The 19,122-nt window shown below is 42.2% G+C and overlaps 1 protein-coding gene across 2 annotated transcripts in view; it reads left to right on the forward strand.

The window, feature by feature from the left end:
• The first annotated feature begins 7,990 nt into the window (after positions 1 to 7,990).
• Positions 7,991 to 19,122, forward strand: part of slc5a9 (solute carrier family 5 member 9) — a 96,307-nt gene continuing 85,175 nt past the window's right edge. Inside the window, exons 1-2 of one of the 2 annotated variants that reach the window (XM_048540048.2) lie at positions 7,991 to 8,036; positions 13,892 to 13,963. In XM_048540048.2, the coding sequence (XP_048396005.2) occupies positions 8,016 to 8,036; positions 13,892 to 13,963 (93 nt within the window). In that variant the 5' untranslated portion in view covers positions 7,991 to 8,015. Of the gene's footprint in view, positions 8,037 to 13,033; positions 13,398 to 13,891; positions 13,964 to 19,122 lie in introns of those variants that run through there. The other variant, XM_048540046.2, reaches the window with a different exon arrangement.

Consider the following 19,122-nt stretch of genomic DNA (forward strand, 5'->3'; position numbering starts at 1 on the left):
AAAAGACAGAGTGGTTTCCAACATTGTGAGCAGGCTGGGCAGTATTGATACAGATTAAAAAAAGAACAAGCATCTGCAGTTCCCATTATCTCTGAAGAACGTGAAGGTATGGATTTAAAGTGATGTACAAAAGAAGTAAGGGTGGTGAGGAAAAACATTTTCATGCAGCAAGTAATTAGGGTATGGGGTGCACTGTCAAATGTGGTGGAGGTATTCAAGAAGGCATTGGATGTTATTTGGTTGCAAGTAGTGAACAAGGGAATGACGAAAAAGCAAGAGATTGGCAACAGATTCTTTAAAAAAAAATTGTAGATTGAAGCCATTTGGCCCACACTGACCTTCCAAAGAACATCCCACCCTATCTCCGTTAACCCACATTTCCCATAGCTACCCTACCTAGCTTACATATCCCTCAACACTCCGGGGCAATCTACTTAATCTGCACATCTTTGGTCTGGGGGGGGGGGGCAGAGACCAAAGAGAGAACATGCAAACTCCACAACAGAGAGCCACCCAAGACTAGAATCGAGCCTGGATCCCTAATGCTGCAATCACTTAGCCCTATTACTTCCTGTGTATGCTGTTTTTCACACAAGCAGTCCTGTTTTGTAGCTTCACCGGGTCGCTACCTCATTTTTAAATGTGCCTCATGCTGTTTCTGACGTGTCTTCTTGCACACTCCATTGAGCCAGAGTTGATCCCTGGTTTGATGGTGTTGGTAGAGTGGGGGATATGCTTGACTATAAAGTTGCAAATTATGAATTATGTTGGAGTACAATTTGGCTGTTGCCGATGTCCCACAATGCCTCATGGATGCCCAGTCTCGAGTCACCAGATCCGTTCAGCAGGGAGATAGTGCCACATAACATTATGAGATATTCTCAGCCTGAAAACAGGACTTTGGCTCCATAAAGACCATGTGATGTTCACTTTTACGAAGATTGTCACAGATGTATCTGCAGCACATAGATTGGTCAGGATGAGATGATTATTCTGTCTGTTCATTCCCTTACTGACCCAATTTAATTTTTATTTCCTTTAGGACTGAACCAGCTTGGTTAGTGGTGGTGGTACTGTCGAGTCAACCAATAGTGATGGACATTGAAGACCCCACCCAGGATACATTCTAAACCTTCCACCTTCCATATGATGTTCACTATGGAGGAGTACTGATAAATCATACGTTACTCAGCAAGAAGTTTCCATGTGCACATTAGGCCTGATGTCTTGAGATGACTTGGAGTCAATGTTGAGGACTCTTAGGGCAGTTCTTTCCTAACCATATGTCACTATATTGCAATCTGTGCTGGGTCTGTCCTGACAATTGGACAGGACATATTCAGGGATGGTGTTGTCTGGGACATTGTTTATCAGGTGTGATTCCATGAGTATGAATATGTCAGGCTGTTGTTCTGTCTGATTTCATTGCTCTTTTAAAAAAAAGACTTTGTAGAAGTTGATACAACTGCTTGCTAGGCCATTTCAAAGGGCAATTAAGGGTCAACCACATTGCTGTGGGTCTGGGTTTACATGAGGCCAGACCAGGTAAGGAAGGAGATTCCTTTTGTAAAGGGCATTAGTAAACAAAATGGATTTTTACAACTGACAATGGTTCTATATTTTTACTGAATTCAATTCCATTAGGTGCTGTGTCTTGAACATTACCTGGCTCTCTGGACTACTAGTACAGTGAGAATACCACAAGGCCATCGCCTTCCCAGGACAAATGCAAGTTTTTAAAACATTAGTAAGGACTTCAAGATTGTCTTAAAACTCTTAATTTAGAATGGCCCATCCTATCAATCAGCAAGCCACTTTAATTCATCAGTTCATCTTTCCAAGTCTCTGCGTATCCAGTCCCATACAAATCTCAATGCATCACCCAGTAAAAGTAATAGACAGTTCAGCATGTACTTAGAATTACTGGAAATTTAAAAATAAGGCAAAAAAGCAGCACGTATTGATTTTAATAATTTCAAAACTATCTAACCAGGTTAAACAATATTTGTGTAGAAATAAAAACAAAGTTAATGTTTTAGTCATAAATAACAAGATGTAGAGCTGGGTGAACACAGCAGGCCAAGCAGCATCAGAGGAGCAGGAAAGCTGATATTTTAGGCCTAGACCCTTCTTCAGAAAAATTAGTCTGTGACTTCATCAGTCCATGTTTTAAAAAAACGATTTTGGAAGTGTTTTTAACAATGGGGATTTTAATTCCAACACAGAATTTTCTGGAAAAGCTCAACAGGTCTGGCAGCATCTGTGAAGAAAATAACCAGAGTTAAAGTTTCCGGTCTGGTGACCCTTCCTCAGAACAGGGTCTGAGGAAGTGGATAGTGGCACAATTATCAGTAAGAGTGAAGAGCTCTGCTCTAAGCTTCACTCATGGCTTGTCTGAGATTTTGTAAGTGATGAGTAGTTCCTTAGCTGCTTAGTTTGTTAATCATGATAAGCACCGCACTAACTGAAGTCCTCTTCATCTCATTTCTCACAATTGTCCAATAAAGAGCCCTTGCTCAGATTAAACTTGATTCCATTATGGCTGTATGGACATATTTCAACATCTGTTTTCTCAACTCCTTTGGCTCCTTTGTACTCTGGCTCCTTTATACAAAATGCCACTTAGGCAATCATTTCGTCATTAAATTTACAATATTCTTTTAAAGCTATGGGTCTATTCATGATGATTTCAAGACATCCTTTTTCATTGATTTCACACTCTATATTAATATCTTCAACTTTCTTCATACGGAGTACAATATGTCAGGAATGTTCGTCTGCTTCCCTTTCTCATATGTCCCTTCCAAATGATACCTCTGCAATGAAGTCACACGATTTGTCGACATTTTGAAATAGATATATGTGGTGGTAGCAACTGACAGGAGAGAGCAGAATTAAAGTTTAGGCTCTGGTGACTCTTCATCAGAACTGATAGTAGCTAGGAAAAAGTGGTATTTCTGCTGAAGATGAAATAGGGAAAGAAGTAAGTAGACAAGTGGAGACAAAGCCCAGAGAGAGAGGGGGAGATGTGAGAGGGGTGGGGTAAACAAGGAGATTATACATAGTAGGCTTGGAGAGCAGAGAAACTGACTAAGTGATACTGAGAGTTGACATCAAGAAAGAATGAATTGGCTGCGCTGAAAGCAACTCATTTCATGACAGGACCAGGGTAGGTAAAAAAAAAAAGGACAGAATCAGACTCCCGATCCCCAACATCATTGTCAGCATTTTCCCAGCTGCTATCAGTTTTCATGCAGAATCACTGGGCTCAAAACATTAACTCTGCTTTCTTCCCATGCTAAGAGACCGACTGTGTTTCGCCGGCAATTTCTTTTTCTTGTTTCAGATCCCCAGCATCCACAGATCTTTGTTTTATATTAATGTAATCACTAAATGATGCAAGTGAAAGCTGCTTCTTGTTCTGAACATCCCTTGCAGTGACCTTCAGTAGAGCTTCACACACTAAAAACAAATTCGACAAGACCATTGTTACATAGCTTACACAGGCAATAAATCATTGCATCGCTATTTGTTGATTCCTGTTTCTCTATTACTACTCAAATCTTATAAGGTTCAGAGTAAAGTCTTTTTGTTGTCAGTTTGTGAACTATGTACTTGACTACAAGCACCTAAAATTGCATCTTTTTCTCATTCAGCAGGCCAGGCAGCATCAGAGGAGCAGGAAAGCTGACATCTAGAGTCGGGACGCTTCGTCAGTGAGATGGAAGGGGTTTTTAACAATGGGGATTTTAATTCCAACACAGAATTTTCTGGAAAAGCTCAACAGGTCTGGCAGCATCTGTGAAGAAAATAACCAGAGTTAAAGTTTCCGGTCTGGTGACCCTTCCTCAGATCAGGGTCTGAGGAAGTGGATAGTGGCACAATTATCAGTAAGAGTGAAGAGCTCTGCTCTAAGCTTCACTCATGGATAGGTGGGGGAGAAGACGGACAAGTCTTCCTCACTGACCAATCCCTGCCACTGCCTACCTGCACTCACCTATCACCATCCCACCAACCTTACCCAGCCCCACCCCTCCTCTATTTATTTGTGTCCCCTTACCCCTCCTCCATTTTTGAAGAAGGGTCCCGACCCAAAACGTCAGCTTTCCTGCTCTTCTGACGCTGCCAGGCCTGCTGTGTTCCTCCAGCTCCATGCTGTGTTGGCTCTGACTCCAGCATCTGCGGTTCCTACTATTTCTTATTCAGCTTCAGGTTCAATAGATAAGCTCTCCCTCGCATGACAGTAGATTCTGATTGTGGTCTGCAGTGGCTGCTTCCATTATATCTTCACATCCATAGACCAACAGATCATTCATGATGATTTCCACTTTGGGAAGATCACTGACTGTACCATGCTGAATGTGCTGATACTTTTCTGCAGATGTTGAAAAGCCAAATGGCTCTCATATGATCTACAAAATATAGTCAGGAAATGCTGCTTTAATACACCTTCAATTTGCTAGTTTCCATCCTTCACATCTCGGGTAGAAAAAGCCTTTGCGTTGACCAGTTACGACAAAATATCTTTAATATCTGGTATGGAATCGTGAAACCTCTTCAAAGCTTTATTGAAATCCGCCGGGTCTTTGCATTTTCACAGTTTGGCAGGTTGTTTCACTGCTACTATGTTGCAAATCTAGCCTGAAGGGGTTGAAATTTCTTGTAATCTCTGGACTTGAGAGCAGCTGAAACTCTCCCTGCCAGATGCTAAGTTGGTCCCATGCTTGGATCTACTTCAGGGTGAAATTCACCAGGAAAACATCGAAGATTCATGAAACATCTTTGTAATTTTTTAAGGATCTGTTCAGCAGCTCAATATCTTGGTACACTGAAAAATACTGCAAATTTCTTTTGGCACTTGTAGGATCCAACAGTTCGATTGTTTTAGCTCAGATAAGTGGATTTTACTTAGTGTCTACTGTCTGTAACTACATCCTTTTCTTTTCATTGCATTAGGTTCTCAACATTTTTCTTACTGGAATAAGCATTGTTTCATCACATAGCCACAACTTAATCTTCAATGTCCTTGTTCTTCAAGGACCGCACCATCCCCCCCGCAGTGAACACCCTCAACCGTGTCTCCCACATTTCCCGCAACTCATTCCTCACATCCTGTCCCCTCGTCCTCACATACCACCCCACCAACCTCTGGATAAAATGCATCATCCTCTGACACTTCCGCCATCTACAATCCAACCCCACCACCCAAGACATTTTTCCTTCCCCGCTTTTGTCTGCCTTCCGGAGAGACCACTCTCTCCAGCACTCCGTTGTCCACTCCACACTCCCCTCCAATCCCACCACACCCGGCACTTTCCCCCGCAACTGCAGGCAGTGCTACACCTGCCCCCACACCTCCTCCCTCACCCACATCACAGGCCCCAAGAAGACTTTCCACATCAAGCAGATGCTCACCTGCACATCTGCCAATGTGGTATACTGCATACGCTGTTCCCATTGTGGCTTCCTCCCAGTCACAAACCATCTCAACTCCCCCTCCCAATCCTCAGACGACATGTCCATCCTGGGCCCCCTGCAGTGTCATAGCGATACTACCCGAAGGTTGCAGGAACAGCAACTCATATTCCGCTTGGGAACCCTGCAGCTCAATAGTATCAATGTGGACTTCACCAGCTTCAAAATCTCCCCTTCCCCCTCAATGCATCCCAAAACCAGCCCAGCTCTGCCCAGCTCCCTAACCTGTTCTTCTCTTCACCTATCCCCTCCTCCCACCTCAAGCCGCATCTCCATTTCCTACCTCCTAACCTCATCCAGCCCCCTTGACCTGTCCCTGGACTGACCTATGCCTTCCCTACCTCCCCACCTATACTCTCCTCTACAGGCTCCATCCCCGCCCCTTTAACTTATCTGTCTCCTCTCCACCTATCTTCTCCTTTATCCATCTTTGATCCGCCTTCCCCTCTCTCCCTATTTATTTCAGAATCCGCTTCCCCTCCCCCTTTTCTGATGAAGGGTCTATGCCTGAAACATCAGCTTTTGTGCTCCTAAGATGCTGGTTGGCCTGCCGTGTTCATCCAGTCCACAATTTGTTAACCTTCAATGGCTTCGTTTTTGGGTCACGATCTTGAGCCATTTCACATGTGTCTGTGAAGTTCATGATTTTGCACATAGCAGTGGTGTCTACCTCATATCTCACATTCACTTGATGCTGTCTTTCTACAGTCGTCATTTTACCTGGCACCAACCACTTATCACCTTTTAACCTGATGGTGTCTGTCTGTTCCAGAGTATAGGATGATTCATTATTTATCAGCTTACTTTTCTTCAGTCCAGCTAAACAAAATGAGTCAGCTTTTTGCAGTTAAAGCTTTGCATTTCCCATGCTCAACATGCTTCCTTCACTCATGTGTGGTATCCTCCACAATAGTTAAACCCCATATTCACTAGGTTGAGTGCGGGTTTGGACTGAGTGTCTTATGAAGAGAAGCTCAGTATGTTAAGCCTGCACTAATTGGATGCATAAGAGGCGACCTTGTTGAAACATACATAATTCATAAGGGGGGGGACTTAACAGGGCGAATATGGAGAGGTTGTCTCACCTCGTGAAGAGTCGAATAACAGAGGGCATCATTTCAGCGTTCAGATTGCTAATTAGGACTGGGATGCGAAAGAATTTCTTCCCTCAGAGGGTACTAAATCTGTGCAATTCTTTACTGCAGAGGGTTGTTGAGGCTGTGTCATTAAGTATAAGGCTAAGATGGGCAGAGTTTTTAATTAGTAAGCAAATCGAGTGTTATGGGGAAAAGGCAGGAAAGTCCAATTGAGGATTATCACATCAACCATGATCTCATTAAATACTGGAGCAGATGTGATGAGCTGAATGGCCTAATTCTGCTCCTATGTCGACGGTCTTATTTACTGTAGCATTGATTTTCTCTGCTGGCCAAAGTACAAATATTTCTTACCAAATTCTGATCTAATACACATACAGTTGATAAGTAATATTAATGGAGAGTACAAAATAGGTTATTGAGGCCTTCAATGCTTTTCAGTCTAACCCTCCTGCTCCTCTGTGAGGACTAGACTGTAATACATTTTATCGTCCTCTTACACCAGTACTGATATCACAGTTACTATTCTTATCCATTCACATTTTCTGCTTAACTTTGTGGCTGTATTTGAGCCAATACAGTTTGCCATTGAGATTGCATTATCTTTCATATCATCTTTCATTTCCATAGCAGCAGGGACTGGAAAAATCAAAGCGAGCCTGACTCTCCAATAATGCAGAGTTGCAGATTATATGCCTAATTAATTCTTGCTATTTCTTACAGTAGCTGGTTCTCTTACACCTTTTAAATTCCACACAATTTCATCCACTCACATCTGACACTACACTTCATAAATATGGACTTGAAGCAGACTTACATATAAACTTTAACAGCTCCTCTTTCTAAACTGAAAGCAACTACAATCAAAGCTACATGACCATTGTTCCAAGCATGTACTGTCTGCTTATATCCATAGAAAGATACGAGCTCATGGAGTTCCAAAAGATCATGTCAACTCAACTGGTGAAGATATTGATGCTGCCCCAGGTTGATGGAGACCACTGAAAGGCAAATTTCTTGGGCAATTGAGACTTTTATTGCTGGTTCCCTTTTCAGTGGTGGAGTGCCTCTTTTTGCCTATTTATGCTATGAATGTCTGTTGAGTTAACAAATTATATTCAAAAGTAATAATTTACATTATCATCATCGGAAGCAGCAATGCAGTAAATGCACTCTATGCATGAATGTTAACACATATCCTGAACAATGAAACATACAGTTTGAAGAATTAATTAGGGCACAAACAATCGATCCTGTATTTTTGGTGATCTTGAATTTTTGGTGTCTCCAAGCTGTACAAAGTTTATTAGCGGGGTGGGGGGGGCAGTGGGGGAAATCAATTATCACATTTTCCCAGTAACCTACTTCAATAACACGTTAATAATTAACAATGTCCAAAGTTCATTTTTAAAGAATCACAGCTTATAAAATTCATTAATAACGATGCAGCATAGAATGGAAGTGGTAAGCGAAGCTTCAAGAATCTTTGAAATATAAACAGAAAATGTTGCAAGTATTCAGCATATTATGGCAACATCTGCAGGCAGAAACAGGAGTTAATCAGAACTGGGAAGAGTTGGGAATTAAATAGGTCTTGAACTGGGGTGTGTGTGGGGCAAGGAGAAAGGGAATGTTTAAGAATGAAAGCCAAGAGACATTGAAGGACAGAAGTGTAGTCTTTCGAAGGTCAAAGGTAATGATGATGGAGTAAGGAGAAGAAACAAAGAAACAAAAGATGCAGGTGTGCTGCTGGCTGGAAGAAAAACAGCAGAGCAAAACAATAAAATGAAGCAGAGATTATCGTCAGAAATTGGTGAATGCAACGGTGAAGCTGAAAGGCTGTAAAGTCCTCAAACGAAAGATGAGATTCTGTTCCTCAAGTCTACACTGAATTGCACTGGAACAGTACAGTGGTTATGTACAGAAATTTCAGTGTGACAGCAACGTGTTGAATTAAAACGAGACACCATAAGAAATTTGGAATCATTTTTGCAGCTTGAACGGAGAAATTCTTCAAAGTGGTCACCCTATGTGTACTTAGTCTCCCCATTGTAGTGGAAGCCACACATTCTGAGCAATGGGTACAGTGAACTAGATTGAAATAAGATAATAAAATGTGAGGCTGGATGAACACAGCAGGACAAGCAGCATCTCAGGAGCACAAAAGCTGACGTTTCGGGCCTAGACCATTCATCAGAGAGGGGGATGGGGTGAGGGTTCTGGAATAAATAGGGAGAGAGGGGGAGGCGGACCGAAGATGGAGAGAAAAGAAGATAGGTGGAGAGAGTATAGGTGGGGAGGTAGGGAGGGGATAGGTCAGTCCAGGGAAGACGGACAGGTCAAGGAGGTGGGATGAGGTTAGTAGTTAGATGGGGGTGCGGCTTGGGGTGGGAGGAAGGGATGGGTGAGAGGAAGAACAGGTTAGGGAGGCAGAGACAGGTTGGACTGGTTTTGGGATGCAGTGGGTGGAGGGGAAGAGCTGGGCTGGTTGTGTGGTGCAGTGGGGGGAGGGGACGAACTGGGCTGGTTTAGGGATGCAGTTGGGGAAGGGGAGATTTTGAAACTGGTGAAGTCCACATTGATACCATTAGGCTGCAGGAGGGTTCCCTTGTTCGCTCCACACTGCCCTCTAACCCCACCACACCCGGCACCTTACCCTGCAACCGTAGGAAATGCTACACTTGTCCCCACACCTCCTCCCTCACCCCTATCCCAGGCCCCAAGATGACATTCCACATTAAGCAGAGGTTCACCTGCACATCTGCCAATGTGGTATACTGCATCCACTGTACCCGGTGTGGCTTCCTCTACATTGGGGAAACCAAGCGGAGGCTTGGGGACCGCTTTGCAGAACACCTCCGTTCGGTTCGCAAAAGACAACTGCACCTCCCAGTCGTAAACCATTTCCACTCACCCTCCCATTCTCTTGATGACATGTCCATCATGGGCCTCCTGCAGTGCCACAATGATGCCACCCAAAGGTTGCAGGAACAGCAACTCATATTCCGCCTGGGAACCCTGCAGCCTAATGGTATCAATGTGGATTTCACCAGTTTCAAAATCTCCCCTTCCCCAACTGCATCCCTAAACCAGCCCAGTTCGTCCCCTCCCCCCACTGCACCACACAACCAGCCCAGCTCTTCCCCTCCACCCACTGCATCCCAAAACCAGTCCAACCTGTCTCTGCCTCCCTAACCTGTTCTTCCTCTCACCCATCCCTTCCTCCCACCCCAAGCCGCACCCCCATCCACCTACTAACCTCATCCCACCTCCTTGACCTGTCCGTCTTCCCTGGACTGACCTATCCCCTCCCTGCTTCCCCACCTATACTCTCTCCACCTATCTTCTTTTCTCTCCATCTTCGGTCCGCCTCCCCCTCTCTCCCTATTTATTCCAGAACCCTCACCCCATCCCCCCCTCTAATGAAGGGTCTAGGCCCGAAACGTCAGCTTTTGTGCTCCTGAGATGCTGCTTGGCCTGCTGTGTTCATCCAGCCTCACATTTTATTATCTTGGATTCTCCAGCATCTGCAGTTCCTATTATCTCTGATACCAGATTGAATAAGTATAGGTAAATCATTGCTTTAACTGGAAGAAGTGTCTAGGACCTTGGATGGTGAGGAGAGAGGAATTAAAAGGGCAGGTGTTACCTTTGCTACATTTACTTGGGAAGCTGCTGCGGGAAGGTGATGGGCTCTTGGCCGTTTCTGTGGAATGGACTTGGGTACCATTATCATAAAATGGCCATTTGACCCATTGAGCCTGTACTGGCCCACCAGTATAGTAAATCATGGACTGTCACTCTCCCCCACGTTCCTGCACATGCCTCCTCTCCAGATAGTTGGAATGTTTAAAAATGATATAGAAAAGTTTATTACACGGAAGGAGGTCGTTTTACACATCATCCTGCGTTGGCCAAAAATGAGTCACCCAGCCTAATTCCGTTTGTCAGCAACTGGTCCGTTCTCTCAAACTTTACAAGAATTCAGGTGCCCATTGAAATACCTTTTACATCAGTTCAGGGTTTCTTTCCCACTGTCCCTATCTGGCAGTGAGTTCTAGATCCACACCATCCTCGGTAAAAATGTTTTCCTCATCTCCCCTTCCATCCTTCTACCAATCAATTCAAATCTATGTTACCTACTCAATCTCTTTGCTAAGGAAAGGAGATCTTGCCCATTCACTCTCGCAACCTTGAAAAGGTCAATCAAATCTCCCCTCAGTCTCCACTATTGTAAGGAAAACCACCACTGCCTGTCCCATCTTTCCTCATAGCTGCAATTCTCCAGACCTGGTAACACACTTGCAAATCTCCTTTGTACCTTTGCAGGTGCAATTATGTCTTTCTGTTACAAGGTGACCAGTGCTGCCCCCAGAACTCAAGCTGTGGCCTAACCATTCCAAATGCCTCCTTAACTGCCCTGTTAAGCTGTCATGATACTTTGAGGAACCAACAGTTATTCAGTTCAATGTCACTCATTTCATCTACTCCTCTCAGTACTGTCCCATTAATCGTATATTTCTTTGCCATATTTGAGATCTCCAAATGCATCACCTCATACTTCTTCAGGTTGAATTCCATTCACAACATTTGTGACCACTTAGACAGTCCACTGATATATTCCTATATTTTACTGCTTTGCTCCTCACTATCAAACACACAATCAATTTTTGCAGCATCTGCAAACTTCTAGATCATGATCTCTACATTTAAGACCAAATTTTAAGTACATACCAAAAAAAGCAGGGCACCCAGATTTTATCCCTGCGGACCCCATTGGGAACAGCCTTCCAAGTCACAAAAACAACCAGCAACAATTACCAAATAAAAAGAAATTGCTCGAGTAGGTTTCTCCACCTAAATTGCCCTTTGTGTCTTGGATGTGAAGGCCAGGCAGATTAGTCATGGGAAACACATGGTTGCAGCCATAGGGTAGGGGGCGAGTCTGGGTGGTACACTCTTCGGAGGGTCAGTATGACTTGATGGGCAAGTGGTCTGCTTCCACACTGTCAGGATTCTATGAGGTCTAACAGCATCTGTTGTGAGAAGACAAAGTTTTTCGAATGTCCAATGACTCTTCATCAGAACTCAATATCAACAATGACCCTGTGTCACTTGCTGCCGAGCCAATTTTGTATGCATTGTGTTGCACTTCCCTGAATCTTGTGAGCTTTCTTTTTAAAACCAACCTGCCATAGCTTGTCAACAGTCTTGCTAGAATTCATGTAGACAACAAAAGCTGCATTATTTTCATCAAGGTGTAAAGTTGGATGCACACAGCAGGCCAAGCAGCAACTTAGGAGCAGGAAAGCTTGGCCTGTTGTGTTCATCCAGCTCGACACCTTGTTACCTTGGATTCTCCAGCATCTGCAGCTCCTATTATCTCTGATTATTTTCATCAATCTGCCTTGATACCGCCTCAAAAAAATTCAATCAGGTACGATCTTCCCATAACAAGTCCATGCTGATGTCCTGGATTACTCCATGCCTTTCTCAGTGAAAGTCCCGTCTCTCAGAACTGATTCCAATGATTTCCTCATTACTGAAATTAGACTGACTAGACTGTCATTATTTTGTCTTTTTGTTGTTTCATGTGTTAACAAAGGTACAATGTTAACAGTTCTCCAATTCTCTGACACCACATCTCCAATCAGTGAAGATTGTAAAATGATGGCCATAGCATGTACTATTCCTTGTCTGACTTCTTTGAACACTAGTGTACATTTCATCCAGTTTTGATGCTTTATCCACTTTCAAATATGCTAATCCCTTCAATGCTTCCTCTCTGCCAATGTTTATCACACATAATATTTCACATTCATCTTCAACTACAATTACTGCATTGTTGCTTTATTTGAATGACAAACACAAAATATTCATTTAAGGTCCATGCTCGCATCTTCAGCTTCCAGACATCGTTCCCTAAGACTTGTGTGTTCTTTTTCCTCAGTTATGTTCTTATTCTTCAAAAATTGATAAAAAAATCTCTGGGTTCTCCTTGACTTCATTTGCTAATATTCATTCAGCCCTCTTTTTGCTTTCTCCATTTCCTTTTTGATTTCACCATACACTTTCTATATGCCTTGGCTTTCTGCAGTATTGGTTTCTTGGTGTTGAAAATACACTTCCCTTTGTTGCCTTACCTTACCCTGTAAGATTTTTTTGCATCCAGACGGTTCTGCATTTAGCTCTTCCACCCTCTTACAGTGTGGGAACTTTTTTTTTACTCTGTACCCCTCGAAATGTGCTCTGACACTATTCATCAGTAAGTAGCTGTTTCTGATCCACTTTTGCTAAATCACTCCTCAACTTCGTAAAAGGTGGCCTTATGAAAACTTTGAACTCTAACTCCTGTTCTTATCTTTGTCTCACTTTGTGTCCTCCTCACGGCTAGTTTTGTTTTTTTTAAGAGACAGCGCACCTGCTGCAGGCACATCTTTTGTTTCTTTGTTTCTTTCTCTTGCCTCTTGCACCACTTCCACTAACCCCGGAAAGCCTAACTTTCCTGCCATGCAATCCTCTTCCTATCATGTACCTCCTTTGTATCCTTGTCCCACCCATCTCTGACAGAAAGGCTATTACATGTCTAACTTTACGCAGTTCGGAGGAAAGGTCACATAGATGAAAACACTCTGTGCAGATGCTGCTGTAAACTGCTGAGTATTTGGAGCTGAGATAACAAAGTGTGGAGCTTTTTCCCTCTGTTTTCACTGCGGAATTGCAGCATCCACTGTAGTGTGCTTTGGGAAAATGTTTACTCTGGAGACACCAGACATCATTGTGATTCTCGTTTACTTTGTGATTGTTGTTGGTATTGGAATATGGGTGAGTTGAGACTTAAACGAACATCGGTGACAGTTAACTTTTACTTACATTCTTAAAAACATTTTTAAGACGCTTAGTGATTAGATATAGATTGCATTTCAAAACTAAAATTAATCCTGACACAGATATCGTCCGCTGAAAATTAAACTTAAGAGTTTCATGTAACGAGCCAGCAACACACACATCTTGCAGCATGAGGAATTTTACCTCTAAGTTTCAAAAGCTCTCTTTCTACGAAAATTATTCATGATGCTCGCATGCTTTAACGTACATTTAGAGAAATGTAATTGGATGAGATAGAGAGGGTAATAATCCTAGGTTATAGCAGTGCTGGGATTACAATTAAGTTTCAATCAGTTCATCGACATAGATTCGTAACTGCATTTCGACGACGTTGGTATACTGTATATCGCCTATTTTTAAACTTTGCACCGTTCTATTTCCTTTAGACTCTGAATAAGGAACTGACGTCTAAATTTTATTTTGTATTACAGTCATCTGTAAAAGCCAACCAGAGTACGGTGGGAGGATATTTTCTTGCTGGAAAAGCCATGACCTGGTGGCCTGTAAGCAGTCAATTGTTTTGAAATGTGTTAATATTTAATGTGGCTAAGTGTAGTGTTTAAATAATAATAATAATAATGATCAGTTAAGCCAAAATGTGTCACTTCACTCATAAAAATTTCTCTACTCTATCCAATGTCATGTAGTCATAACGATGTACAACATGTAAACAAACCCTTCGGTCCAACTTGTTCACGCTGACCAGATATTTTAAATGAATCTAGTTCCATTTAGCAGCATTTGGCCCATATCCTCCTAAACCTTTCCCTTTCATACACCTATCCAGACGCCTTTTAAATGTTGTGATTGTACCGGTCTCCACCACTTCCGCGAGCAGCTCATTCCTTACATACACCTGGATGAAAACATTGCCCCTTAGATCCCATGTAAATCTTTTCCTTCTCACTTTAAACTATTACCCTCTAATTTTGGACTCTCCTACTCTGGGAAAAGACCTTGACTATTCACCCTATCCATGCCCCTTATGATTTTATAAACTTCCATTAGGTCACCCCTCAGCCTCCGACAATCCAGGGAAAATAGCCCCAGCCTATTCAGCCTTTCCTTAGAGCTCAACCCCTGCAAGCATGGCAATATCCTGTGAATTTTTTCTGAACCCTTTCAAGTTTCACAACATCTTTCCAATGGCAGGGAAACGAAAATTCCAATGTCCCGCACAGCCACAACATAACCTTCTAACTCCTATGCTCAATGCATCGACCAATAAAGGCAAGCACACCCAATGCTTTCTTCACTACTAGAGACTCCACTTTCAAGGAACTATGAAGTTGCACTCCGAGGTCTCTTTGTTCAGCAACACTCCCCAGGCCCTTACCATTAAGTGGTTAAGTCCTGCCCTGATTTGCATTTCCAAAATGTAGCACCTCACATTTATCTGGATTAAACTCCGTCTGCCACTTGTCAGCCCATCTGATGAAGCTACCATTGTACTCTGAGGTGACCTTCTTCATTGTCCACTGCACCATCAATTTTGGTGTCACCTGCAAACTTACTAACCACACCTCCTATGTTCACATCCAAATCATTTATATAAATGTCAAAAAGCAGTGGACCCAGCACCAATCCTTGTGGCACACCGCTGTTCACAGGCCTTCAGTCTGAAAAGAAACCCTCCACCACTGTCCTCTATTTCCTACCTTTGAGCCAATTTTATATCCAAATGGCTAGCTCTCACTGTCTTCCATGTGATCTAACCTTGTTAATCAGTCTGCATTGCAGAACCTTGTCAAACACATTACTGAAGTCCATATAGACATTCACCGCTCTGCCTTCATAAGTCCTCTCTATCATTTCTTCAAAACACTCAATAAAGTTAGTGAGACATGATTTCCCATGTACAAAGTTGATTATCCCTAATCAGTCCCTGCCTTTCCAAATAATTGTAAATGCTGTCCCTCAGGATTCCCTCCAACAACTTGCCCACCACTGATGTCAGTCTATAGCTCCCTGGCTTTTCCTTACCACATTTTGTTAAAGGATGGCACCACATTGGCAAACCTCCAATGTGGCTGTTCCTTACTGCTGAATTGCATCAAGCTGTGGTGAAACTGGATGATAAAAAGCCATTTAATACCTCAGCCAGGTCTGTTAGTCATTTAAGGAATTTTAAATTGGAATGCTGTTCCTTTCTGCCATATGGGAAATTCTCTGTAGCTGCAATCAATAATCTCCTTATTGAAAGCCTTGATCATTAAACTAAAGTTGTGCTGATTTATTTTTGAATCCAGATGAACTGTGGCAGGTTCCATTACAGCACTTTGAAGCCAATATTCCTCCAGTGAAATACTTTTATAATTGGTTGTTCATTATACACTTCTGTAACTAGTATAAACCTTACGACTGCTCCTTCTCACTGTTCTCTGACTGAGAAATGGTTCCGATTCCTACTGTGAATGAAAAGTGCTGGAAGCGACACTGGGTCAGCATCTATGGAGAGAAAGCAAGCTAATGTTTCCAGTTTAGATGCCTGACTAGGAATTAGCTTCAGCCCTATTTCCTTCCTCTAGGAAAAATTTGAGACACTTCTCCCCTTTTGCTTTTTGCATCGTAACTATCTTAGTATACTTAAGAGTAATTGGTCCATAACTATGATCCCAGTTCTAAAATTCTTGCATTGTTCTATAATTTTCATGCAAAATTTGCTTCCCTTTCTCATTATATGGAAGTCTGTGGCATAGACTGACAGCATAATAGCCCCACTGTTGTTCCTTAGTCCTAATGAAGTGGATTCTATCTTTGACTGCTCAACTGCATCATCCCCTTTTAAAGCAGGCATAGTCTATTTGATTAAAACCACCATTCACCTTTCTTTGGCCTTCCTATCTTTCCTGAATACCTCATTACTGGGAATATTAAATTTCCATTCTTCCTCTTTGACTCAGGTCTGATATTGTTATAGTATCAACATTCCATGCTGTGACTTGTGCTTACAGTTCATCAGCCTTATTTACAGCATGTGCATTTATGCATTTGCACTGAAAATTTATTGTAGGAAACGTTGTGTTTTCACTTGCCTGATTCCTCTGAGTTCTGAACTATTCTTTTTCTACAATATTGCTTCAACTTGGTGCACCTTGGTTCCTTCTCACATATTTCATCCTGGTGCTCATCCTTCTGATGTATTTGTTGAAACACTCCCTGAAGCATTAATTAACCTGCTGGAAAAGACTTGACTAGCAACGCTGTTGAGACATATCCTGTTCATCTTCCTCTATAGAAATAGCCTCAATGCCCCAAGTCTGAAGTCCTTATTCGTGCCCATTTCTGCCTACTCAGTAACCTGCCTGCATGAACACGCACATAAATATTCAACACTAGAAGCAATTTTAAAGATTGATTTGCTGCCTTACTTTTTCACTTCCTTTGCACCCCTGAAGCTTTAACTACAGATCATCCTCCCTTTTCCAGAAATGACAAGAACTTGCATTGGTATAGTACCTTCAATATAATAAAAGTCACAAGACTTCTCACAGGAGCAGGAGAAAGCAAAGTTGGACTGAACAATATAATATTCTGTTATCAATTTGAGTTTAAATATTCTTGAATGTAGAATCAGAAAATTACAGACTTGGAAGGATGCCATTTGTCCCATTGTGTCCATGTCTCATCTTTGCAAGAGTTAATCAGCAAGTCCCACCCTACCCTTTTCCCCATAACCCTGCAGTTTCTTTCTCTTTTGGATAATAATTCACTTTCCTTATGAAAACCACAGTTGAATCAAGTTCCACTGCAATCTGTCAGTGCATGCCAGTCCCTAACTACCTGCTGGGTTTAAAAACAAGGTTTTCCTCATGCCTCTTTCCTCATGTCTGTTTTGATTCTTTTGCCAATCATCTTAAATGGGGTCCCCTAGCTCTTGAAGCCTGAATCAATGTGAACAGCTTTTTTGTATCTACTCTATCCAGCCCCTTCATGATTTTGAATACCTCTATCAAATGCCCCCTCAAACTTCTCTTCTCTTAGGAGAACAGTTCTAGCTTTTCCGATCTATCTTTGTAATGGAACTCTCCCAACGCTAGTGCTATATTCATAAATCTTCACCTGCAGCCTCTCATAAAGCTGCTCCATCTTTCCTGAAGGATGGTGTCCAGAATTGGATACATCATTCCAATTGAGGCCAAGCATGTGCTGTATAATGCTTCAACATAATTTCCTTGTTTTTTGAACTCGCTTCTATTTATGAAGTCCAGGATCCCGAATGCATCATGAGCCACTTTCTCAACTACCCGGCTGCTGTCAATGATTCACATACATATGCCCATTTCAATTGCATGCTTTAAATTGACTTGCTTTATACTTACCACCAAAATGTACACACACTCATTTCTTCTCATTAAATTTCATCTGCTACTTGTCCACTTATTCTGCCAGGCTATGTATGCTGTCTCTAAGTTAGGCAGTTTCCTTCTCATAGTGCATAACTCTTCACGTTTTGAAATTGGGTGCTGCATACTCAAGTCCCGATCATTAATATATCTCAACAAAAACAGTGGTTTTAATACTGTCCTTGGGAACCCTGGTATAATCCGACCTCCGGTCTGTAAAACAGCTGTCAGTGCTACTCTCTGTTCCCTATCAATCTGCCAGTATTTTTTTCATGTAGACTCAGTCCCTTTTATCCAATTGGCTTCAACTTTGCCAAGAAGCCTATTTACTGGTACTTTGCCAATGGCCTTTTGAAGCCCATGTGCACACATCATCACATTTCCATGATCTGACCTTTCTGTGCCCTTATCTAGGCCCCAATGAAATTAGTGAAACATGAAAACTGAATAAAAACTGCAGCTGCTGTGAATTCAGCTCTAAGCAAGGGTCATTTGACCCAATACATTAACTCTGATTTTTCTCCACAGATGCTGCCAGACCTGCTGAGCTTTTGCAGCAATTTCTGGTTTTGTTAGTAAAAGATTAAATGTGTTTTCAACAAGTCCAAGCTGGATTGCTGTAAATTATTTAAAATGTGACCAAGTTGCTGCTAATCTTCTCCTACATTAATGTTTCTAAAAACTTCCCATCACCAGAGTTAAACAGGTGGGACTGTAAAATTCTGCATGCTTTTGAGCAAAGGTACCTGGTTACATATCAATTTTAAGTTGTTTAATGCCTTTTCTTTCTCAATTTTATTTCATCTAGTGCTTCAGTTGCCTCCTACATTTCTGTACTGTAACTTCATCAGCGTATTCTTTCTTAGTAGAGGAACTCTCTAGGATCTCATGTTAACTTGCTAGCTCTCTTGCAATGACACTGCTTTAAACCAGCAGTGCTTTCAGGCTGCCCTGCCGTTCTCACAGCGCTCTTCATAAGCAGTTTTAGGGCAGATGAGTAAAGTTTTTGTCAAAAGGTTGGCTTTTAAAGACGATTTTGAAGAAGGGAAGAGTGTCGAAGAGTCAGAGAGACTTGGGGTGGGAATTACAAAGTTCAAGGCTGAGGCAATTGAAGATACAGCCATCAGTGATGAAGCCGTTAAAATTGGCAATGCTTGTAAGGCAGGATATATCTGAGCATCGTGAAGCTGGAGGAGTTTTATAGATAAGGAGGAATGAGGCCATGGACAAATTGTAAACAAGGAAAGGAATGTTTAAATCAAGGCTTTCTTAATCAGGAGTCAGTATAGTACTATAGTGAACATAGCTATTGGCAG

Source organism: Stegostoma tigrinum, chromosome 8 (genome assembly GCF_030684315.1).
Source record: "Stegostoma tigrinum isolate sSteTig4 chromosome 8, sSteTig4.hap1, whole genome shotgun sequence".
Classification (NCBI taxonomy): domain Eukaryota; kingdom Metazoa; phylum Chordata; class Chondrichthyes; order Orectolobiformes; family Stegostomatidae; genus Stegostoma; species Stegostoma tigrinum.